The following is a 27,005-nucleotide window of genomic DNA, read 5'->3' on the forward strand; positions in this document are numbered from 1 at the left end:
ATTAACTACTTTAGTCGATAATGACATTAAATTTTTTAACTCGGCATACTTCAATTCATCTACGATTGCTACATTCATACCATACCCTGTGCATCCACCAGCGCCATTGTGGAGGATTTTTGAACTGTTATTTAGCGCATACACTGGACACTTTTTCAACTTTTCTCCCATATAAGATGACTCTCCTTACCTCTACCCTCCATACAATAAATAAACAAAAGTGACGTTTGACAGCAGTGATTGCAAGATTTACGTCTGTCGCATTGCTGTCGCGAGATACGTAATCACCCAGCGGGCTTTAGCTTCGTAGGTAACAATTTAATCGACCTTGACTGAGTTTTCCCGAGCAGGTTGTTGGACTTACAAGGATTAACCTAGAAAATCAACTGTGTTAACGGTCCGGAATTAACCGGAAATTTTTAGTTATAGTTTTTTTTTTTTTTTTTTTTTTTTTTTTTTTTTTTTTTTTTTTTTTATTCAAAAAATACGTTTTACATTTAACATTTATCCGTTGTTGGGACATCCTTTTAAGTAATTATTTTACTTGTGCCAGGGTGTCCCGCCTTCCGTAAAATGTATATAATATGTATTATCTGTGTATATATTCTTATATATATAAAATCAAATCAATAACCGGGAGAGAGTGTGTGTGTTTCTGTGTGTGTGTGTGTGTGTGTGTGTGTGTGTGTGTGAGTGTTTGTGTGTGTGTGTGTGTGTGTGTGTGTGTGTGTGTGTGAGTGTTTGTGTTGCGATTGGGATTTTACTTGTTTGCTTCGAGTAATGCCTCAGTGTCTTCATATGTTAGTTTTCCAAGCCACTCAGTTAGAGTCTTTTTAAGCTGGTAAGTATTAAGTGAGTGTATATTTAATAAACTGTTTACCTTCTTGTAGATATAAGTCGATTGTCTAGTATATTGTTTTTTAGCAAATGTAGTTTTTACAATATTTGAACCTGTTCTAATGTTTATTCTTCTTTTCGTCTTTGTGTTTATGTCTATGGTTACTGTTTTATGCCTCCTTAATAATAGTTGTAATATATATAGCTTTCTCACACTCAACAAGTTATCTATGGAGTATAGCTCAATTGTGGGGAATCGATATGGTTTGCAGTACATTACTTTTAACAAGGCGCGATGACTACGTTCTAATTCAAGGAATTTAATTTTTGATGCTCCTCCCCATATTGGAACGCAGTAAGACAGTATGGATTTAGCAAGAGCTGTATAGACTTGTTTAACAACTTTATTTGTTGCAACATGTCTTAAGATTTTAAAGATCCAAATTAATTTTCTAATTCTGCTAGATATTAATTCAAGATGGGAATGCCAGGATAATCTTTGGTCAATAATTATGCCTAAGTATTTGGTTGAGTTTATTTTATCAATGGTAGGACACGTACAAATTACGCTCTGGTCGTCACAGTAATGTATTTTTAGATTTGATGTAATTGGTTGACTTTTATTATTTATTGCGAAACATATATAGTTTGTTTTATTAGTGTTAAGTGTGAGAAAGTGAGCATTAAGCCAACTTGATATTTTTCTTAAGCCTGTTTCGGCAGCGCTATGAACTTCTATCCAAGTTTTCCCATAAAATACTATAGCAGTGTCATCTGCATAAGAGTAAATATGTCCAGAATTTATTTTAAAATCACATAAGTCATTTATGTATATTAAAAACAAGGTAGGTCCCAAGACACTACCTTGTGGAACACCAAAGGTCATTTCAAGATCAGAACTGATAGAGTCGTCTATTTTTACGCGCTGAGTTCGGTTACTTAGATAGTCCTTCATCAGGTTAAGCTGGTTTCCTCTAATTCCTATGTTATGTAGTTTTTTTACAAGGATGGGGATAGAAACTGTATCGAACGCCTTTTTTAGATCCAAAAAGACAGTTAGACATTTATTTTTCTGGTCAAGATGGTCAGTAATTCGCGAAGTTAAATCTAAGATGATATCTTGCGTACTTTTCCCTTGTCTAAAGCCATATTGCGAGGTAGATAATATGTTAAATTTATTTAGGTAGTGAATTAGTCTGTTATTAATTAATTTTTCCATTACTTTAGACATACCCGTTAATACTGAAATTGGCCTGTAGTTATTGATTTGAGTTTTTTTCCCCATTTTTATACACAGGAGTAATAATTGATTGCTTCATAAGTGAAGGGAAAACACCTTTTGTAAAACAAAGATTTGCTAAATAAGTGAGTATGGGAACTATTAAGTCTTTTGAGCGTTTTAAAAACTTTGTAGGGATGTTATCAATACCAGAAGCACTGTCTGATTTTAACTTCAAGAGAATTGAAGTTACCTCTTCGTGATCGGTATTTAAGATAACAAAGGATGACAATTGATTATTACCGTTAGGTATCTCTATTGATTTGTGAAGGAGTGATAATTGATTGTTTGATTCAATTTCTTTAGCAAGGTTTGGTCCAACATTAGCAAAGAAGTTATTTACCGAGTTAACTGCCTTTGCAGGACATGGGTCGATGTCTAGTAATTGGGAATTTGTTGTTTTACTGGGTTTTGAATTAGTTAAATTTCTTACATTGTTCCATAGCACTTTTGGATTTTTATCAAGTAATAATTTCCTATCATGTAAACGTTTTACTTTCTTAATTAAATTGTTACAGTAATTGCGATATCTTTTAAATGTTATTTTAAGTATGTTATCATCTGGATTACGTTTTAGTTGTTTTTGCAAATTATTTCTATGACGAATACAGCGTAAGATACCATGAGTTATCCATGGTTTTAATGTTCTTTGTTTTTTAGGTAAATTCATAGTATGTGTATTTTCTTGTAAAGATTCAGTGATTTTAGTAGTTAGAGTTTCAAGTAAACTGTTCGGGTCGTCACATTGCAGTAAAGAAGATAGGTTTTTATTTGCTAGTGTTATAAGAGCTTTGTCAAAATCAATATAAGTTTTCTTCTTAGTAGTCTCTCTAGCATATTTAATTTTAGTTAAACTACAAAATACCATAAGATGGTCTGTGATGGTTGTGTTAAAGACAGCTACACTAGCATTGATCTTTTTTCTGTCCAGTTTTAGCATAAAGTGGTCTAAGCAGCTATTATCTCTAGTTGGTAATATATGCCCTGGTAAAAGTCCAAACGTAGATAGCATATTTAGATAATTATGTCTATTTTTATGATCTGTGGAACTTTCATTAGGTTTCTGGATAAGATTAATATTAATATCTCCAGTTACTACAATACTTTTACAAGTTTTGATTATGTCAAGGTGCATTCTAAGTGATTCAGTAAATCTATCAGTATTAGTATTAGAAGGTGACCTATATATACCTAGTATGATATGATTAAAAATATCAATCTGAACACATGATGCTTGATCTAAGATAATTTCTTTTATTTTAGGATTAAGATTGCTTTTAACAAATATTACTACCCCATCGTTTTGGTTGAGACGATTAGCTGTAGCAAATGATATATAGTTATTTAACTGAGGTAAGGTTTTACTGTCGTCAAGTCTGCATTCTGTTAGTATTAATATGTCGATTTCATGCCTTAGATTTGATATTGTTACTTGTAAGTCATCAATGTTTTTATATATACTTCGTATATTTTGGGTGATAATAGTTAAATCTTTTTTATTTATATGTATATATTCATTTAAGTTTTCGATATCGCAATTTATTGAAGTAGCTATTTCAGTTTTGTCTATTTCATTCACTGTTGATAGTGTATTATCCATTTTGAAATGTTTTTCCCTGTATGCGTGTGAAGCAAGTGTTCGTCACCACGGTATGATTAAAGATTAGCTTACAGTATTTTTCGTGTAGTGTAATATACGTCCTTCTTAGCAGCAATTCATGTGTTACAACTATGATATTCCAGAGTAGTAACATAGATTTTTTAGGTAAAGATTGTTTGAGTATGTTTGGTGTGTATAGCAAACTATATAGGGTGATTTTTGGTAGTAATTTGTAATTGTAAGTTATGGAATGTGACCTTTGAGAGATATGTGTGAGTAAAGTAAGTGATGTGTGTATGAAAGTATTTAGCTCGCATGTTTTAAGATTATATACAATCAGATAGATGTAGTAACAATGTAAATTTATAAGAGTGATTGACACTGTATTCACTAAGCATAGTCAGTCTTCTTGTTGCAGTTTTTGAATTTGGGCCTCGTTAGTAATCAGAATCACTCGCGAATTGTCGTCTTTCCTCACATACACTTTGCCATAAGACGTCCAACAGTATTTATATAGACCCGAATTTGTAAGCCCTCTTCCCAGAAAATATAGTCGGGAGGCCTTCGCTGTTAAGTTTTCAGATATGTAAACCGGAGTGTCTGGTTCACGGCGTAGTCCTAAATGTTTCGCACAGATTTTTGTCTTGTTTTTTATATTAAAAGACTTACTCATTTTAAGGAAGTTATTTTTGGTTATTGTTGACATTGTTTCTATTATTATAGGCGTATTCCTTTGTCCTTCCTTTCTTGGACGTACTCTATATATGTCTCTTATATCAGACCTACTTATTTCACAATCAATGTTTTTGGACAGGCAAGTTACCATGTCAAGCAAATCCTCCTTAGTCTCTTTATCATTCCTCGGCACATTTTTAACTTCAAAGCTAGTTTTCCTCATCCCTTTCTGTATGTCTTCAATTAGAGTATTACTAATATGAGCGTTCTAGGTGTAGGTACTCCAAGAAAATCTCAAAAGTCACACTCATATTCTTATCTGTATTGATTTAAACTGAGAAGCTAAATCTGAAAATAGACCGCGTGTCACACTTCGTTACGTACTTGACCATTGAACAATAAATCAGTCTGCTACTAGTAGCAAGGAAGATAGCTCGACATGCGTGCAGACGTTGTCATAAAATATTTAACGTTCCTCGCATACACGAATGATGCGTACGGTTCGCGGATACTTGGACTTTTTCCGCACACCGGCAAAAGCCATCAGATGGTTTTCGAGCCGCTTCTGCGAAAACTAGCAGAGAACGGTCATCACGTTACAGTAGGCTCGTTTTTTCCGCTGAAAGATCCACCAGCTAACTACGTCGATATAAGCTTTGAGGGCACGGCTGATGTGCGATTAGAGAGCTTTGATTTGGACTGGTATGAGAACGGCGGTATAATAAACAAGATACCGAAACTGAGAAGCATATTGATCCTGATGGCGGAATTTAACTTATTATCCAACTTAGCTGTAGACATATGCAGCCGAGTGATCAACTTGCCGTCTTTAAACGAAGCTCTGAAGGAGGAATACGATGTTGTTCTTGTGGAAAACTTCAATAGCGACTGTATGTTTGGTTTATTGCATATGCACGGCGTAAAAGCTCCTGTTATTGGATTATCATCTTGTGTTTTAATGCCGTGGTCTGCTGAGCGGATGGGGGTTAGTGATAACCCGTCGTACGTACCTGTGGTGGCGACAGCGTTAACTCCAACCATGACGTTGTTGGAGAGAATGGAGAACACCTTTTGGAGGACCTATTTCAAATTGTGGTTCCGTTATAGTGTACAGGCTGAGGAGCAGGCTCTTATTGAGAAGGCTTTTGGAAGACACATTCCTGCATTTGCAAACCTTGGTCGAAATATATCTTTGATGTTAGTGAACACATACCATGCGTTAAATGGAGCTACACCCCACGTGCCCGGCCTTGTGGAAGTTGGAGGCATGCATTTGAATCATACGAAAAAACATATTCCTCTGGTAAGTTCAGAATACATTAAAAGTTATTATGAGTTTAAAAATAAGTAGATTAGTAATAGGATCATCATCATCTTTACCAAACCATTACCGGCCCACAACAGGGCACGGCAGGGTGATTACTCACGACAGACGTAAATCTTGCAATCTTTGTTATCAAACGTCATTTTTAACACGCTTTTATTAGCTTCACCTGTGTGTATGTTTGTATGTATGTTTGTAACCGACTGTTTTGAGCTCGATTTTGTCCTACTTTGAACGATCAGATTTGATTCAAACTCTGTAGATCTATCGAGGACCGATGACAATACACTAATCTGAGAAGATTATTCCAATTATCATATATCAATATAATTAAATATATATTATTATAAATATCAATATAAAAAAAAAGATTTTTTAGTTTTTTCAGCGCCACCTAGACCCAAATGTAAAAAACCTATTGCGTTTCCAACACATGGCGTTCGCGTACCTAACAAATTCCACAGAGAACATTACGCTACTAGATGGTAAAGGGCGCTAGCTGTTACTTTTTAATGGGCTGTTTTAAATAAGTTATCACGGAATTGATAGTAGATTAGATGAAATAACAGTTTAAAATAAACTTTTTTAATTTATAGAAAACTGAACTAAAAATAGAAAATAAATCTTAATAAAGAATATCTTACAAAGCACACCACGCACAACAATATTTTTTTTTTTTTATTCACACTATTATTTTTTTTTTAATTGAAACTTTTAACACTATTCTTAATTTAAATTTATTTTCTATTTTTTAGTTTGGTTTTCTATAAAAAGCGTGTTTTTCATTTTTTTTTTAACTATTATTTTTGTACTTTTGCGCCCGTCGCAAACTTGTTGTATTTAATCTGCGGGTTTCCTCTCAAAATGAAAAGCGCGTGTCGATAGACTTCACACGCCTTTGAGAACATTATGGAGAACTCTCATGATGTTTTGGCCATTCAAGCAAATGATATTTTAATTGCTCAAATTAAAAACGCACATAACTCCAAAACTTTCTTTTTTTGTTTTCATTTTATTTGAATTTGTGTTATTGGCTTCTGGCCGTTCTAATTAATACTCATACTACATATCAAATGCATAAAAACTTGGGCTAACGTATCTAACGACGTAATTTAGCGTTTGTGTCTATGTAACAACCGCATGTCTGATTTATTGTTAACAGACTTCAAAAAAAGAGTGAATTCGGTTCGGTTTTTTTTTATGTGTTCCTCAGAACATAGAACTACGTTATTAAAAACACTGACATAACGTCAGTGTTTAAAAACCGACTTGGAAAATTCGTCTCCTGTTTGTAAATATGATATATTTACTCTTGGATTAGTTCCTCTGAAGTTTCATAAAACTCGGTTCAGAAATTTGGTTTTAAATCGAAATAGCTTGAAAAACTATGCCATCCAAATAAAAGTTATTGTATATTTGGGGTTTTTTATTTCAAATAATAGGCCTACATATAATTCCAAGTAGAACACACACATAAAAATAATTACAAATTAACACAAATATTTACAATAAATTTAAGCCGTCTAAATGTTCACTTATGGGTATGGTACCCAAAATGCTGGCGCTATTTCCACTTTGAATTACTAATTGTATATTTTGAATATTAACCTTTAAGCATATTACTAACTCTTAGACCCAGGAGAGTTTAGTTCATTTGATAACTAAAAATAACCTGTTTATCGATAACGAATATGTAACAATTTGCTATTTTTTACGAACAGGGGACTGACTACTATGGCCTAAAACAGTAGGTATTGTAAAACGACAATTTATTTCATATATCTTGACATCTTAAAAATACTGGCAGATCAGAATACAGCTCTCACCACCCACCCTCTACCTGCGAGTGTCCGACGAGAAAGAAAGAAAGAAAGGAAGGGGAAAGAAAATACGTTTATTCATGTTAAATGACAGCTCAGCATTTGCCATGCATTTTAGGTACATGCATGGCGCTGATTAAACTAAGGTAAAATAACCATCCGCATTATTATGCAGTGAACTTAAAATCAAATCGAAAAATACTTTTTTGCACACAAGAAAAAAAAAGAAATAAATAACAAAGGGTACAAGTAATTTAAATTCGTGTAACAAAGGTGGCCTTATCACTTGTAGTGATTTCTTCCAGGCAACCATTATGAGAAATTGACTTACATATGATATAGTAACATATTAAATCAATGGGATTATGGGCAACCCTTTGGGAGAGGCCAGCAGTGGATTGTTATAGGCTATTGATTTTTAATGCGATGTTAATAAGGGAGCTGGCTCGTAAACAGTAAGACCATGAAATTTCTAAAATTGTGACATATCTAAAAGGAAACACTCCTTGATATTTCTGCTCAATTTTAACTGATCACGATTAGGTACCTAGTTGTTTTTTCTTTTTCATTTAAAAGTCAAAGGGTCTACCGGTCAATTGGAGCGGAATAGTGATTGGCGACCAATTTAAAAATTAATTGATCACAATCGAATAACAATTCAGCAATTGAAAGCAATTGAGTTTCTCTAGAATTGTTTTTAGACTGTTACCATGCAATACGATCTGCTAATTTGGTATAATTCAGATTAGTCCCATTAATCACAATAACTGTTTTTTTTTTTATTTAACTTAAAGTTAGCCCTTGACCGTGGTCTCATCTGGTATTTAGTGATGACGCAGTCTAAGATGTTAGCGGGCTAAACTGTTAGGTTAGGTTGGGTTAGATATACCATTTATATAAGTTGATATACCAGTTACAAACCTACCCCCTAATCGGTTTCTACGCGACATTTTACCGGAACGTTTGGTACGTCTTGTTGGTAGGGTATTAACTAGGTACGGCAAACGTATTCGACCAGACCAAACCAGACAAAATTTCTTTTGTAATTATACCTAAATACCCGCTTTGCCCCTGCCCGGGACCAGCCCGGGACTCATTTATTGTAAGACCAAAGCGGTCACAAATACGCTGCGCCAGAGAGAGCAAGGATTAGATTTTATCTTCTATCTTCTCTTCTTCTTTTTCGTTGTTTTCTTCATTACTGTTCTTCGTGTCCGGATTCAAGTTCCTTCGTAGCGATTTTTATTACAATCTTCTATCCTGTTCCATCCTCGACCTTTTTGATAGCTTCTGTAATAGGGAGGCCTGTGAGCGACTTTACCTGGTCAGACCAGTGACGTGGTGATCGGCCACGTGGTATTTATCTTTCACCATACCAATATTAGCTTATCCAGATTACTGGGCAGGCGTTGGGCAATGTGACCAAAGCAGCTAAGCATGTTCTTGTAGCACAATTTGGAGAGCCTGGTATCAATACGTAGCTGCTTAAAGATCGATATATTTGTTCTCTAAGCGCTCCATGGTATACAAAGCATCCTTCTCTGTCTACTTAAAACAATCATACTATAAACTCAAATGGGTATAAAGGTTTTTCTAAATCGCAGAATATAACTTCAATAATTGTATTTAGGTACCTATTCTGTATATTAAGTGTATAGGTACACAAAATATACGCAATAGGTGCTAGTAATCGAGCCAATCAACAAAATCATTTAAAAAAATCAATAAAAACCATAATTCATTAATTCATTCATTCACTCATTCATTAAACCATTGATTAGATATGTAACTATCGGTGTGATGGCCAATTCATGCAAAGCAAGAGGAAACAAAAATGAAGAAAAACTGTCGATGTAACCTTTATCCTTGTGGGAGGATAACTGTGCCATTTAGCTAGTGGGTCTGTAATGGGTTGTTAAAATAACACATGCAATCCGTCACTTGCGACAGATTGCCCCGTTTATCGACCCCTTTACGGATTTTGTCATTTCTATCTTATGCTTACTTGTGTAGATTAAAAAATAAAAATAAAGAACTGGGTGCCCTAGTTTTATTATCGGACTAGCGTTTTTGTTCGATTAAATTTCCTGATAAGTAATTTTATTCTCTATTACACATGAATAATAATTATCTCATTAATAATAAAATAGAATAAACGCTTTTATTTAACTGCAAAATTTAAATGTCCTTACTAAGCCATGGTGCTTTCAAACAGTCTTTAAACCCTCATCTCAAGGTGGATTTTCGGAGATGTACCCTGCGGTGTCTCCCGCGTAACTTACGGGGCTCCTAACGCAGATATTTTGCAGATCATAATGATAGTTCCAACAATAAGTACAAACGTAACTACAAACAAAGAGTTCATCTTTGTGTTATAAACAAATAGTAAAGATAGCGATGCCACTTATTTCAACATTTTTTGACAAACGACTGAGGTGTGCGTAACAAATATATCCATTCTTGCTCATGGAGCTTCAATCAACGACTATTTAAAACCTTCAATCAAATAAAAATTGACATTCGCAAATGACCGTCCAGGGCTCCCAGGGACGTTCTTAACGATCAAAAAAAGTCAATGTAGCGCTGGGTAAGCAGCATTGAACTTCGTTAATAAATAGATGTGTACCCGACTTTGGTAGTTCGAAAGAGAATATGGCATCCGCCAGCTCTCATTACTAACAAAGAATGGTAATCGTTAAAGGAAGAGTCGAAATCGCATTGTTAATTGGTATGAAGAAGGTTAACTAAGAAAATTCTTAATACAAGTCACTTAGTATATTTTTTATTACCGTGTATTACATTGCGGTGAAAGCAGCGTTGGTAGACTCCAAACGTGGTGGACTGAGCACATCAAACGAGCCGAAGGAAACCGCGCGCTATAGGTACTCAAGTGGGGCAAGACCGTGGTATTTGGAACCCTCTTAAAAATGCCTTATAGGCACGGGTACAGTAAATATGTGTATATTTAATATGGCACGGGTCTCCTTTCAGAATGCGGAGGGTTTAGCTATAGTCCACCACGCTGGCAAAGTGCGAATTAGTAGGCTGCACAAACTTTTGAGAACTTTTTGGATTACTCTCAGGCATGCAGGTTTCATTACAATTATTTCCCTCACCGTTAAAGCATGATATTTTTAACACACATAACTCCGAAAAGTTAGAGGTTAGGTTACGTTAGAGAGGAACTACCGAAACAGAGGCCGACGCACTAACGACTAGTACTACCACCGCTTATCAGTGAGTAAAGTCAGTAGACGTCCATAGGTTGAATGATAATAATGATGATGATACTTAACTAAAATTTTCCTGTTCACTAAACCCGATGAAAGTTTGATACCAATCAACGTTAACCCAGTTGTAGGCATATCGCAAGAATTGCATTTGCTTGCGAAAGTTGTAAACTTGTAACCAGTAGCACCTGCTTAATAGGAAATTGCAGTAATATAATAAATAGGTACTGGTACCGTAATAAGACACTTTACAAAAGGGTGTGTGATTTCAAAATAACTGCCTATTACTAAGCTAATAAGAACTACAGCGGTGATAGCTTCGGCACCTCTAACTTTTCAGAAATATGGATTTACGTGTTTGGTATACGTTAGCAATTAAAAAATCATTTGCTTTAAGATAGTATTTCAGTAGTTTAAATTATTTAATCACTATTTAATATCGATCTTTCCTTCAAGTGTAGGTAAAACACTTAAAAGTATTTATACAATTTGTAAGAGCGACTGTGTTACAGTCGCTCTTACAAATCATTAAAACAAATGTAAATAATTGGTTATGTCGCATACTAAAATTGACCAGTCATGTTACCGATTTTAACAGCGGCTAGCAAGATTGCAGTTCATCGAAACTACTTCCATTATCACGGTTGAGCGAGACGTAACTGAATCTGAAAATAACGTCCGTATGAGCAAACCGGCGTCGTATGACGTATCGGTAACTAGCGGCAGTGTTCCGTACGACTCCGTGTAGGGAACGCGCGAAATGCGTCCCTCGTTATTATATTGTGCGGCGATTCTCGCGCTTTCCAACTATGTGCACAGTGCTCGGATTCTCGGACTTTTCCCTCACACGGGCAAAAGCCACCAGATGGTCTTCGAACCGCTTCTCCGGAAGCTAGCGGAAAGGGGTCACCATGTCACAGTGGCTTCCTTCTTCCCGCTCAAAAATCCACCAGCTAACTACACGGATATCAGCTTCGAAGGTATCGCGACGCTTGGATTGGAGTCTTTCGACTTGAACTGGTACGAGAACCCAGACATAATTCTTCGGCTACCGATGATAGGACGTTTGGTGAAGCAACTGAACGATTTCCATCCACTAGCTGGTATGGCTTTGAAGGTGTGCAGCAAGGCGGTCGACTGGCCACCATTGTCTGAAGCCCTGGAGAAAGATTACGACGTAGTGTTTGTGGAGAACTTCAACAGTGATTGCATGCTGGGTCTTTTACATGTGCACGGCATAAATGCACCGGTCATTGCCTTGCTATCGAGCAACTTGATGCCATGGTCCGCTGATCGGATCGGAGTTACCGACAACCCCTCATACGTGCCTGTGATAAGCACCGATTACCATTCACGCATGCCATTCTGGGAGCGAATGGAGAATACGTTTTTGAAAATATATCACAAGCTATGGTTCCGTTACCTGGTGCAGGTTAAGGAGCAGGAGATAATAGAGAAGCATTTTGGCAGGAAAATTCCTGACTTGGAGGATCTTGGCAGAAATATTTCCCTGATGATGTTAAACACCTATCACGCATTGAATGGTCCGGCGCCACTCGTACCTGGACTCTTAGAAGTTGGAGGGATGCATTTGGATCCAACTAGAAAAGTTATCCCAGAGGTATGTTATTTTATGTTTGTAAAATATAAATGCCCATAGACATGGGTTTGAGGCTCCTAACAGCCTAACAGGTTAGCCCAATACGATCTTAGACTGCATCTATCATTGTGCTATGTTACCGCAATCTAGAATTGCAAAGCATTAATATAGTAGTAATAATAATAAAATTTAATTCAGGCTAAATACCCATATGACAAAAAATAAAAAGAATAAATACTGTTAAGATAAGCAAATAAAGACTACGACTATATAACTTAAAGTAGTGGACATCGAGGAAAGTTACAGCATTTTTACTTCATTATTTTAATGTGGGTAAAACTAGTGATCACAGCTACCTACTTAGTATTATATTAAATGTCTTCAAAGTTTTTATAAGTAGGTATTTCAATATTGATTGTTACGAATAACAGTTAGTGTTTACCCGATCTAATAAAATCCGAAAAAAAAAATTAAGGATTTCAGATTGATTTTAGTAATGCTATCCTTTTCTTACACCTACATGTTGATACGTATCCTACTAAACTCAATCTGCTATCCGAAGATTCTTATTAAATTGATACCGGGCGATAGTAAATGCCTACCGGCTACCTACCTACCGATATAAGGCCTTTTCTAATGTAGAAATCATTAACTCGTTCCCTTCACTGATCTAGTACAGCTTCTATATCGAATAAAGTGAAGAGAAGTGAGAGAACTGCACTGTTTTAATCTAATTTTTTTTTATACCTTGTGAAGAAGATTATGTTACAGGAAGAAGTTAGTATATCTGAAAAAGGATTTTAGTTTTTTTAAATAATCAAAAATTCAGAAAGTATTTTTACACATACAATTGTGACTGAGGCATAAGTACTTAAGTTAGATACCTAAATGAAAATACTTTATTACAAAAAAAAAAGAAAGAATACAAGAATACAAAGACAGTATAGTGTTTATTATTTCCGATTTTTTCTGGTCTAGTCTGGTGGGAGGCTTCGGCGGTGGCTAGTTACCACCCTATTGTCAAAGTCGAAGTCAAATATTTCTTTATTCAAATAGGCACTTTTGATGCGTATATTACATGTAAAATACGACATAGGAGTGAGTTGATGGCGATAAATAAATTTGTCAACTTAAAACTAAAGCTACGAGGGTTCCAAACGCGCCCTGGTCTAAGAAGAAGCCCACAACAAACTTAGCCGGTTGTTATTTTTTTTCTTTATCACCATCTCACATTGTCATGTAAAAAATTACAATGTGAGATGGTGATAATTATTGAATAAGAGGTGCCGCTTAGCGAACTAGCGTAGAAACCGATTAGGGGGCGTCCATAAATTACGTAAGGTGTTTTTTTTTTTAATTTTCTGTCCCTTCCTTCCCCCCCTGGTTAGATGTCGTCACATTTTATTCAACCCAGGTGAGATTTTTCAAAATGTGGGTTTCTTACGTAAACGCGTTGAATGATCTTAAGATCATCAATGCGATCAGATTAATCGTATTACGATTTCGCTTAAGATTAAATAAATCTTAGTTACAATTTAACTTAACTCATGTACAATCTGGTTTTTTTTGTTTCAATCAGAAAAAAATTGCTTGACATTTGCCGAGACCCCCCAACTCCCCCCATCTCTCTCCAACGTAAGATTAGATGAGATTTGACTCGACCCCCTCCCCCTTAAACATCTCACGTAATTTATGGACGCCCCCTTAGGGGTATGAGTTGAATATAAATATTCCCTAACAGGTTAGCCTGCTAACATTTTAGACTTCATCATCACTTAGCAGCAGGTATGATTTCAGTCAAGAGCTAACTTGTAGTGTAATAAAAAACAAAAAAAAAAACCGGATAGAATAAATAATTGGGGACCTTGTCTTCGCCGGCGGAGACGCTGAGCAGAATTGGAATCTGAGTGTCCTACTTAACATGCATTGTCAGACGTTAAACGAACCCGAAACCTCAGCGCAAACGAAAGCAGTTCGAACTTTGAAGGTCGTAAATAGCGGCACCTGAATTCAATAGTTTACCTAACTCTGACAGCACCGTGGTACCGTTGCAACTGATTATTTCAAATTCCTAATACTCCTCGTAAAACCAGCGAACAAAAAGATAAAAAACGCAATTCGTCAGAATGAAACCCTGAAATTCAGGGTTATGCCATTATTTTGACACTTGCGTATACCATACAAATAAATATGTGTTAATAGGAAATTGATCCTTAATTTCAAAAATAAATCTATATGATCTACTCTAAGCGTCTCTAATATGAGAGAGGATACAAAAATTCAAAAATTCTAATTCAAAATTTCTTTAATCATGTAGGCACTTATGAAGCGTTTATACATATATTATATGTTAACATAATTTTAAGGGGATTGTTATAAGTTCGTTCGCCAACTTAAACCTAAAACTTCCAAACGCGCCCTGGTATAAGAAGAGCCCACAAAAAACTAAATACAGCTTTGAAGCTAGAGCAATTCACACCCAAGCTTTTTTATCGTTTAAGTAATCCTTAACATTATAATAGGATTTTTCTGCAAGCTTACGTTTTATATATACAAGAAAATGAAACAAAACAAAAAAATCTCGAAGGGTAGGCAATGCTTTTGGTATGTATTAAGCGTATGCCACTGTTAACTATTACAATAACGGTATACTTGAATGTGGATGTAGGTGGGACGAGTTCAACTTTTTTTTTCTTAATCTAGCTAGATCCAAATATGTAAGCGGATTGCTGGAGGACTGAAACCGATTTTATTTGCACTTTCGCCACACTTTCGCGGATTAAATACTATAGCCGAATTTACACTAGACTTATCAGCAAGACGTTTAGTGACGCGTGCGCAGGTTTGTACGCCTAATCTGCATGCCTCACTGCTGGGTACGGCACCCATCTTTCGTAGGAAAGAGGTTATTAGAGCATAGCTGCTCAAATGTGGGTTGTGGGCTTAAACTATTAATCACAACGTTATGAAACAGCTTTTAGTACTCTCTAAATAACTCAATATCAAACTCCAGGCTGGTACTGAGACTTTGATAACTAATAACTCGATACCTACCTACTTAACTATAAGATTTTTTAGCCCGACCCGGGAATCAAACGCAGGATCTTGATATATATATTCCAATATGCTAACCACTAGACCAACGAGGTAATGCTATCTTCCCTTTTTATGTAACGGAGAAGTGTAATTGATCCAAGGCGGTGTACGAAATTTTCAACCTTTACCCATCCTCCAAAAGGAGAAAGTTCTCAGATTGCACTAGTTTTGCTTTTGTTGTGAACAGCACTGGCCACAAACATGTTTTAAAACACTAAACTATGTCATTTATGACATTTACTAAGTTCGGAAACAAGGTTAAACCTGGGTTAAACTATCCCCGCGTTTGTGTAAGACTGATTAGTAAAGTTACATTCATCAGCGCCCATCTTATAATAAGTAAATATTTGATTTATAGAAGGTGTATGGTTTCATCATCTTGAGCTCCTTGGATTTGGAGGAAAAAATAAAAAGTCTGTTATTTGGCAAAATACTCGTAACCTTGCATCGGTAGGTACCTACAGATATTTTCCTCTTACCTGTGCCCAATGAAAGTTGAGGATTCGTGAAAGAAATTAAAGAAACCGCTTATATACAGGCAAAATAATAGCAAAAGAATAGCATTTTTGCTTACCAGTGTTTTTGGATAGAAGCAGACGCTACACAATGAAGATGTAGTTTAATTTGCCATACTTCGGGAAAAGCACGAGAATCTATACGAAACAATTTATAATTTCTTCAAACTTTATATTATTCTCCACACCAAACAGATCTTCCGCAGTGTGCTATCTACGCTTCGCTCCGACACCGGAGCATCTTTTTTTAGGACAATTGCTAGGAACTTACCTAACTACAATTTAATCCTCATTGCCTTACCAGTGTCGTCACTTTTACTATTCTGTGGCCGTTGCGCGTTGGCGAAATTATTCTATACGAATCAAATTGGAGAACGCGTGAAATGCATCCTCAGCTTACATATTTTACCGCGTTTCTTGTGCTTTCCAAATATGTGTACTGTGCTCGGATTCTTATACTCACCCCTCCGACGGGCAAAAGCCACCAGATGGTTTTCGAACCGCTTATACGAAAGCTATCGGAAAGAGGCCACCATTTAACAGTGGCATCTTCTTTCCCACTTAAAAACCCACCAGTTAACTACACCGATATAAGCTTCGAAGATATCGCACCCTGTGGACTGGAGTCCGTCGACTTATACTGGTACGAAAAAACAGCTATGATTCTGCGGTTGCCGATTATAGGACATTTAGTGAAGCAACTGACAGAGTACAATACATTGGGTGTTAAAGCATTAAGAGTGTGCAGAAAGGCAGTCAACTGGCCACCTTTGAATGAGGCCCTCGAAAAGGAATACGACGTAGTATTTGTGGAAAACTTTAACAGTGATTGCATGTTGGGTCTTTTGCATGTGCACGGCATAAATGCACCAATCATTGCATTATTATCGAGTGATTTGATGCCATGGTCCGCGTATCGTATCGGTGTTACCGATAACCCCTCATACGTGCCTTCGTACAGCACTGTCTTATATTCCCGTATGACATTTTGGGAGCGAATGAAGAACACGTTTTGGAATACATACCATAAATTATGGTTCCGTTACCGAATCCAGGTTAAAGAGCAGGAAATAATAGAAAAGCGATTCGGAAGGAAGCTTCCTGATTTGGAAGTTATTGCCCGGAATGTTTCTCTGATGATGTTGAACACACATCACGCGTTGAATGGTCCAAAGCCACTCGTACCTGGACTTATACAAGTTGGAGGGATGCATTTACATCAGACTAGGAATCTTATTCCAAAGGTGTGTTACTTGATAATTGTAACTTCAAATCACCGATGAATAACAATAGATATCTACTTTATTGATCAGGTAATCATTTTGATTGAATTTTCCTTAACAAATAATTTATATTATTTCGTGCTGTAAAGTATACAGGTAATACCAGCTAATACGCCTTCGATCCATACACGATTAATGGTGACGTAAACAAGGTTTTAGCGTAGAGTTCATGGAATTTTCACCGAATCGTGAATAGGTAAGCGTGCATTTAAATCTTGGGGTTTACGCACTCTACGTTGAAAACTTCGTGAATATGTTCAGGCGGCATATAATTTATATAATTAATAAATAAATCTCCAACGAGTATAACCTTCTTTCTTAAGCTTTGGACAAATTAATAAGGCTATACTTAGGGTTAAACTGTCAACACTCTATCTTTCTAATCAAATTTCTAATTAGTGTCAACGTGTTAATAATCAAAAGTTAAATTAGTTTATTATTTTTTATCTGTGCCGATATTTTCCTGTCAACTGTTTAAAACCCAGGGGGCGTAAACAAACCAGACATAAATAAAAATGAAAGTTTAAAACTCAACGATAGCGGCTACTAAATTCGCAACAATTGCAGTATTCAATATAACTCAGTTTGGTGAAAGTGCGAATGCATCCTGCGCTGGTATTGATATATCGTGCCGCGTTTCTTGCGCTCTCCAAATATGCGCACAGTGCTCGAATTCTGGCACTTTTTCCTCAGGCGGGCAAAAGCCACCAGTTGGTTTTCAATCCACTTTTACGAAAACTCACAGAAAGAGGCCACTATGTCACAGTTGCTTCCTTCTTCCCCCTCAAAGATCCGCCTGAAAACTACACCAATATCAGCTTCGAAGGTACCGTGAAACCAGAATTAGAGTCTTTTGACTTAATCTGGTACGAGAAGCCAGCTATAAGTTTGCGATTTTCGATAATAGGTCGTTTGGTGAAGCAAATGGCTGAGTCCAATACGTTAGCTAGTGAAGCATTAAGCATTTGTAGGAACATAGTCGGCTGGCCACCATTAACTGAGGCGTTGAAGATGGATTATGACGTAGTATTTGTGGAAAACTTTAACAGTGATTGCATGTTGGGTCTTTTAAATGTGCACGGGATTAATGCGCCAGTAATTGCGTTATTATCAAGCAACTTGATGCCATGGTCTGCTAACCGTATCGGTGTTACTGATAACCCTTCATACGTGCCCATGTACAGTACGGAATACAATTCACGCATGAAGTTCTTGGAGCGAATGGAGAATACGTTTTGGAATCTATATCATAAACTGTGGTTCCGTTACATGGTCCAGGTTAAAGAGCAAGAGATAATAGAATAGAGGAGTATTTCGGCAGGAAAATTCCTGACTTAGAGGATATTGGAAGGAATATTTCTCTGATGATGTTGAACACCTTTGACGCGTTGCATGGTCCGGCGCCTCTCGTACCTGGACTGATACAAGTTGGTGGTATACATTTAGATCAGAATGGAAAAGTTATTCCAGAGGTATGTTGTTTTGTATTTGGAACGAATTAAGTAGGTACAATTCAGGCATCTAATATTATTGTTTAAATTATTTATTAGTCAAATAATTAGTTCGCCATGTTATTCCCTTTTCCTTAAAAAAAAGTTGAAAACTTATTGAAAGATAATTTATTTGTTTTTTACGATTAACTGCCCTTAGGAAAGTCCGTTTATGGTCTAACTGTAAATCTTCATCATCATAATATCAACCGATAATTAGTACAGCGATCTTACTATACAATTGATGAATTTCTTAATAACAAGGTTGGTTAGAAGCATCTATGCTTTTAATCTCAACAAGATAGAAAAAAGAATGATGAAATGTAAAATGTAAATAGTTGATGTTGGAAAAGACCAACTGCTAAGTTTCTTGTTGGCTTCGGTTCGGTAGAATCTGCCTTCCAAACAGGTGGTAGAGTCACTACAAACAGACAGTCTTTACTTTTCAAAAGGGCTTACATTAGGCCTACTTTATAATATAATAAATGAATTTTAAATTTTGAAATCGAATTTTGAAAGACTGCTGGACATAGTTCTTTTGTAGATAGTTTGAATTTCTACATTTTTGAGCCGCGTGCGTCCAGCGGCTCTCTGCGACGCGCTTGCTGTCTGTGGTCGCTGTCCACCTCGTTGGGGATCGAGTAATATATACCCTATACTAAAACATTTATTAAATAGAACCAAGATTAGTAAGTTTTTCTTATGACAAGAAGTGTTATGAAATAGTATAACACAGGCCCTTGATTTAAGCAATGATTTGAATTTAAACCGACCTGCATGCATATTCTGTATATGTTGAAAACTGTGAAACTACTCGTATGAAAGGTTGTCATCAATTTACTAAAATACCGTTATTTTTAACATATATTAATCTAGCTTTCGACACTGAAATCGTTGCCGGGCTGAAACGGTTATTTACTAACCGATTGCTAAATCGGTTATCTGACGCAAACTTTCCATAATTTGTTACGTAATTATTCTGAGCGTGTCTTTAAGAATAGGCCTACTGTTGGCAGCGGCGATTGTCTGCCAACGTGATAATCACGTATGAGATGCCAGATGACAGATCGGTACAATGATTTCATATGTTCACAACCCATTACCGGCCCAGGTTACCGGTCTTCTCTTTTTACCGGTCTTCATTTTGGTTTAATTCACCGCGCTGGCCCAGTTCGGTTTGGTAGACTTCACTTGCCTTTGAACATTATAAAACATTGGAATTGAATAATTAATACTATACATATAATATGAAAAAAACGGATTATTTAGGTTGTTTTTATTAAGGTACTACTCTTCTCTTAGTCGTGCACTCTTCGCAGAGTGGTCGTGACTGCTGAGATGAATTGCATGGCGTTAGGCATCATTGGATCGCATAGCTTCCCACGTGATTCTTCTCCAGTTTTGGCGGTTGGTAGCGTGTCGCAAGCATTCTACCACAGTTGTCTGGCTCAACGATTTCACCGTATCTGTCTTACGATTCGACCGTCCTCTTGCCCGACTACGACTCCTACAAAGCTTTAAAAATTGCAAAAAATAATTGTAAAAAACAATGCAAGTTTGCATGCTAAAATCGAATCCGTTTATTTCACGATCTTAACTGCAAGAAATAGACAACTTGTTACTATGTTACTATTGGATATAGTATACATTTTTATGTTATAGGAGTTGTTTAAAAGATACATAAATGCACTAATGGCTATGCAATTATTCTAAGCAAATAAATTATATATTCATTCCTGCTTCCGCTGCATTTCTCGTCGAATAATTGTATCTCAATAGTACAAAAAGTAGCACGTCTTGATGTAGACAAAGTGACGTCAACCTATTGTCATTCTCGTCAAACTGCACACATATTCTTGAATAGGTCAGAGAGATAAAAACAAGAAAGAAAATTCAATATGTATGTGTATACATGTGTTTATCTTAACCTTATACAGTTTACAGTAGTTTACAGCTCATGAATGCAATGCAATATACGTAGCTGATTTTCAGCTGGAACCAGATGGCTTCCCCTTGTCTTCAAGGCATGGAGGTTGACAGGTCTAATTTCAAAAACTCCCGGATACTAAGAATAACCCTAGGAAATAAAAATATAAAGAATTTAAAAACCCGGGATCACTCATCAAATATGCTAAGCGCTAAAACAGTGAGGCAGAAAGCGAAGTTAATAGACCTATAGATAACAAAATACCAATTACACGTTCTGAGCTAGCTGAACGAAAGCCTGTCAAACGCCATACACATTTGCGCGAAAAATATATCTGAACCGTAAAATTTAATATTTTACCCGGAGATAGTTGATTGAATAAATATCTACTCGCAACTCTAAAACAATGCATGTGTTGAGAGTTTAAATTTTTTGACCCAGTGGTCCATCAGAATACAGGAGAGAGGAGCTCTGCTACTTGAGGGAGCTGCTCTATGGATAACTGGTTTAAGGTTAACTGTTTGGCACGTGTGCACGAATGCATATTCTTACATGTATCATAAACTTACCTGTTGCCCGTCACTTTATAGTGTATATTTAATACTAGCGGTAGCCCGTGATTTCGCCCCCATATATTAGATTTTTACCCGCTATGAAATGCAACTGGATGCAAAATCCAAAATTCCCCAACAGTTCTCTATATTGTTTCAGTTTTCTCTAATATGTTTCTTCAACCAAAGGTTGTCTGGAGGAGATTGCTTCAAGCGATAAGGCCGCCTTTGTGCATATGTATATTATCGTTTTTTTTTTGTTAACCGGGTTTTATATTTGTATGTGCAATAAAGACTTTCTTCTTTATCTTCTTCTTCTTCTCTATCATGTCTATCTTGTACATATGCTATTTCTCCCGGTAAATTACATCCTGCTCTCATACTCTCTCTCTTCTCTCTCCTATTCTCTCTGCAATCACTTTCGTCCTCCTCTTCCCCCCTCTCAATTGTCTCAACTTCCAGGCCAAAAACATGATGCGTCAGTATTTGACAACTGCAGCGCTCAACCTGATAGCCTTGATTGGCGTCACGGATTGGCTGGTAAAAGTTTAAGTAGATGCGAAGTGAACTTGACAAGGAGAGGGTGTCTACGGAAAAATAAAGTAAAATAATATAAATAAAAGTTACGTTAAAGAAATAATCGACGTATCATACAGACTGACACACTTTCGCACAAACGAGTGGTGCAGCGTCTAAGTAGGTATATATCTCAAACTGGTGACCTGCCAATTAGACCGGTGGACCTTGGTCCAGATCAGATGTACGGTCAATAACATGGATTTCCGTAACGGTTCAATGTAATTCTATTATGACGACATAAAAAGGCCTTTGTAGAACTTCCTACTATAAATAATATACCTGATCATAAACTTATTAGTCGTTTGTGAGAGGCTGAAAAAAGTGTAGTGTAGTGCTTTTTGGGTAATCTAAGAGAAACTTAATTATCATCTGTAGGTAAAAGGAAAAGGTGTCTGACTGACTGACTGGCTGACTGATTGATTTATTACCAGACAGATTTTCGTTTTGGCAGATTTTGGTTTCGACAGTGAAAGTACAATAACAAGGTGCTATAGATTTAGTTCACCGCATAAAATTACAGGAAGCAGTGTACTGTTACTATCGACACACAACTTAAACAACTGCTAATCGGGTTCGGCTGTTTTGGCCTACTACAGATGGACGAAAAATGAAAATTCTTCCTTTGTAACAAATATAAATTCCTATCAAAATTATCAAGCTTTAAAGAAGCTGTGGAGAACTGTCAAGTCATCCATGATTATAATTCTCGATTAAGAAATTATAAATCTATGGAGATTTTGAATTTTCCAGGTTAATTTTGTATATTTCTATGTCCAAAGAGGATATTTGAGAGCACTGCTTGATAACGGTTAATGTCAGAATTAAATACTATCCTGTCCATACATTTTTGAAGTGTGTCTAAGATTGATTTTAATGAGATTTCATTATTATTGCATAATTACTGTTTATAATTACAATTACTTGAAATTTCAATAAAAAAATAAAGTTTTTGTTTGTTTCTACAAAATAGGTCCAGTGGATCTTTACTGGTACAGTACTAATATTTCCGTAAAGCCTATCCTTGAAGCAAAATATGAGAAGAAGATTTAAACAGCTTAACTTTAGTGTATCAAGAATAATATGATAATAATGTATGCATTTACTATTGCTAGCAAAAAACCATTAAATAATGTTTTTAATAAAAATCAATACATATAATTAATTAAGAAGTACAACATTTACTAGTAATAAATAAACATTAATATAAAACGCAACTACATAAATTGGAAAAGGTAAAAGTAATTTATAATAGTTTCCAATTGATTTAAAATAAAACAAAAGGCCATATTAATATTCTATCCGATATCGTATTGAATACCCGACTCATGTTTAAAGTTCACAGATCAAAGACTCAAACATAGTTGAGAGTTTGGAACACTGACATTGGCACCATATGTATCCGTGGTATGTTTTCCATACGACCTTGGGAACCGTGCTGAAAGCCTCAAATGTTTATACATTGTGCTACCATACTTGTACTTTCCAGCTATGTGCACTGTGCACGGATTCTGGGTCTATTTCCTCACACGGGCAAAAGCCACCATATGGTTTTTGAACCGCTCTTACGAACGCTAGCAAATAGAGGCCATTATGTCACAGTTGCTTCCTTCTTTCCGCTCAAAAACCCACCAGCTAACTACACTAACATCAGCTTTGCAGGATGGACACTAGGATTGGAGTGTTTCGATTTAATGTGGTATGAGAACCGTGACAAATATCTGAGGTTGCCAGTAATAGGACGTTTAATGAAATATTTATGGGAGTTCCAACCTTTGGCTAGTTCGGCATTGAGCATTTGCAGGAAGGCACTCGACTGGCCACCGTTAACTGAGGCCTTAAACAAGGAATACGACGTAGTCATTTTAGAAAACTTCAATAGTGATTGCATGTTGGGTCTTTTACATGTACACGGGATTAACGCGCCGGTTATAGCGTTACTATCAAGTAACTTGATGCCATGGTCCGCTGATCGGATCGGAGTTTCTGATAACCCCTCGTATGTACCCGTGCTCAGCACCGAATACAGTTCACGCATGACATTCTGGCAACGAATAGAGAATACGTTTTTGAAAATATATTACAAAATATGGTTCCGTTACGTGGTCCAATTGAAGGAGCAAGATATACTAGAGAAGCATTATGGCAGGAAAATTCCTGACCTGGAGGATATAGGAAGAAATATTTCCCTTATGATGTTGAACACCTATCATGCGTTGAATGGTCCAGCGCCTCTCGTACCTGGCCTCATACAAGTGGGAGGAATGCATTTGGCTTCTGTTAGGAAAATTATTCCTGAGGTAGGTTCCAGTACTCCTATATACAGCATCGAGCATTCTTCCGGGAAGTATACAGCCGGTTCCCCAGGCGTCTAGTAAAGCTAATAAGTGAGAAATTTCGTAGTTTTCAATTGGGGTTTTTCTACTGTGAGGGGGTAGTATAAATAAACTCCTGAGCAAGGGACCGCGGTAGGGGGTTCTTCTTTCTTTCTCTCTCTAGGGGACCTACAAAGCTTTTCCAAAATAATAAAAAATAAGGGGATTCGTTCTGAAATGTGAAATTTCAGTGAAGTTGTCACAGTGAGATTGTATTCTAAGAGTTTGTAGCTAGATCTTTTTCTGGTAACATATTCGATGGCCTTGAGGTTTAGTTTGTTTGTAAGTCAAGCGAAGATAGTCCCCCGAAATTAAAGATTTTTTTTGTAACCACTTAAAGCCAGTTTTAAAAATGATTATGTTTAAAAATAAACAAAAACAGGCTAACCTCGACAAAAATATTATTTTCGACACGATAACCTACATAAATCGCACATACAAAAGCACCGTTCACGCCGATTGCAGAATAATAGGTATTTTCGGCCGGCACACAAACCTTTATCGATAAGGAAATGTCAATGAACTTATCATAAGGTCACGAGCCGCTATATTTTTAACTAGACACGTAGGTTACTGCTGTATTATTTCTGTATGTGCGTTTGTGTCACCACAACGCTCGAACGGATGGAATTTTAGGGTTCCGTTATTTTAAATTTTTAAGGCGTCACAATAGCTCGTAACCGGATGTTGTGATTGTAAGTTTTTATCTGTGTGTGTGTGTCTTTGGCATCGTATTTCCCAAACGAATGATTTTTTTTTTTAAAGATGAATTAGGCGGAAGTGTTCTTGGCTATGTTTGATTAAAATCGGTCCAAGATGGTCCGATATACACTAAAACACTTTTGAAATCCAAGATGGCCGCCACCACAAGATGGCAAATTATTTATTTCTATTTACAAATACCTTAATATGGGTATCAAATGAAAGGCCTTAACTCGCAGAATAATGTACACTACATTGAAAGGAAGGGGTTTTTTAAATTTAAAATTTTTTATTGATGTGTAGTGTGTGTTTTGTGATACGTGATTTTGCTTAATCTCAACAATGTTAATTCCATTGGTGTTCTTATTATTTGGACTTTTAATTATAAACCAAAATATTGAACCGATTTTGATTAAATCACTACGAGACCAATCTGAAAGCAAATAATAAATTTCCACACTTTCGTTTTGATCATCATATCCACCCATTACCGGCCCACTACAGGGAACGGGTCTCTTCTTACAATAAGAAGGGGCTAAGTCCACCACGCTGGCCAAATGCGGGTTGGTGGACTCTAAACACTTTTAAGAATATTATGGAGAACCCTCAGGCATGCCGGTTTCCTCACGATGTTTCCTTCACCGTGGAAGCAAGTGATATTTTAATTGCATAAAACGCACATTACTTAGTAAAGTGAGAGTTGCGAGCGTGGATTCGAACTCAGCCCCCCGAAAGTGAAGTCCAAGCCCTACCCACTGGGCTATCTATCACCGCTTCACAGCGTATACGTGGAAGGTACAAAATTATTTATTTTTGAATAAAAAAAAATAAAATTTAAAGTCCTACCTACGCTTTCCTCTCTTTACTACTACTTTAGTTTCGTTACAAGTTTCCAACTTGGCGATAAATACCAAGATGGCGTAATAAAATATTTTTTTCTAGCATCGTACATCTACACAATATTATGTTAGACAGAGCTCGTCCGGGGAAGCACAGCCGCCATGTTATTTTTTTCCGCAAAGAAGCATTGTTGCAATGGTGTGTTCTGGTGTGGAGTGCGTTGTTGCCGGTTTTATTACGGGCACATGAGGCTTGACACATACGCCTCATGTGGGCACAGGGCGGCATGTTGCAGGACTGTCTGGTTCTGCATGGAACAACCATGCAGAACTAGCTAAGATTTACCCTGTTCATAAACGATCGGTATCCAAGTGTTCCGTCCATTGTACTATTAAAAAAGACGTCGCGTAAATCATAGGTACATGGACTAATCTAAGCCCACGACGTCATTTAAGTTCCGTTCTAAAACCAATATTTTAATAAATATTGTTACAGATTATGTTTTTTTCCAGTACATCGAGAGGTTCCTGAACGAATCCGAGCATGGCGTGGTCCTGTTTAGCTTCGGCTCTCTCATACGGACTGCCACTTTGCCGAAATACAAAGAAGACATCATCGTGAACGCTTTGTCCAAGTTGAAGCAACGTGTCATTTGGAAATACGAGGACAGCGCTGAAGAGGGAAACCTCACTGGGAATATCCTGAGAGTTCGGTGGCTGCCGCAGTACGAATTACTTCGTAAGTAACTTAGATAACACAATCTCACCTTATTTTAAGTGATTTGATAGTCTAAACCAATTAGGTACCTAATTGGCTTAACTTTTAGGGGTATAGGAGTTATACCTCTTATCTGATTCCAAGCGGTATTGTAACGAGATTCTATCGCTATATCGCTGGGCAGTCTATTTGGGGTAGTAACTAGCACCGGCCGTAGCCACCAGACCAGACGAGTAAAAATTGAGAAAATATAAATTCCCAAAATTCACCCGTCGGAGAACGAACCTGTTACCGGAGATCTCCCACTGATAAGACACAGCGCGTATCACTGCGCCAGAGATGTAGTCAAACGTAAATGTAGGTACTGCTGGGTAAACTATGAGTATTGCAGCGGCCACTATTTCGTCGTCGTCGTAACTAAACTAACTAGCTTCGCGACTCGTTGAGCTATGTCGGTAACTATAAACTCCCCGCTGGGCAGACGGGTTGGTGATCGCAATATATGGTAGTAGTAGCACCATAGTATGTAGCGCTACTGCCCGTTCTTCGTTATATTCCGTTATTCGTA

At 36.7% G+C, this 27,005-nt stretch overlaps 1 protein-coding gene across 2 annotated transcripts in view; it reads left to right on the forward strand.

Moving 5' to 3' along the window:
* Positions 1 to 4,797: 4,797 nt before the first annotated feature.
* LOC120627503 (UDP-glycosyltransferase UGT5-like) overlaps positions 4,798 to 27,005 on the forward strand; it is a 37,978-nt gene continuing 15,770 nt past the window's right edge. Inside the window, exons 1-2 of one of the 2 annotated variants that reach the window (XM_039895506.1) lie at positions 4,798 to 5,694; positions 26,233 to 26,458. In XM_039895506.1, the coding sequence (XP_039751440.1) occupies positions 4,831 to 5,694; positions 26,233 to 26,458 (1,090 nt within the window). In that variant the 5' untranslated portion in view covers positions 4,798 to 4,830. Of the gene's footprint in view, positions 5,695 to 11,402; positions 12,387 to 26,232; positions 26,459 to 27,005 lie in introns of those variants that run through there. The other variant, XM_039895507.1, reaches the window with a different exon arrangement.

The sequence above is a fragment of the Pararge aegeria genome, chromosome 11, assembly GCF_905163445.1.
Source record: "Pararge aegeria chromosome 11, ilParAegt1.1, whole genome shotgun sequence".
In the NCBI taxonomy this organism is placed as follows: Eukaryota; Metazoa; Arthropoda; class Insecta; order Lepidoptera; family Nymphalidae; genus Pararge; species Pararge aegeria.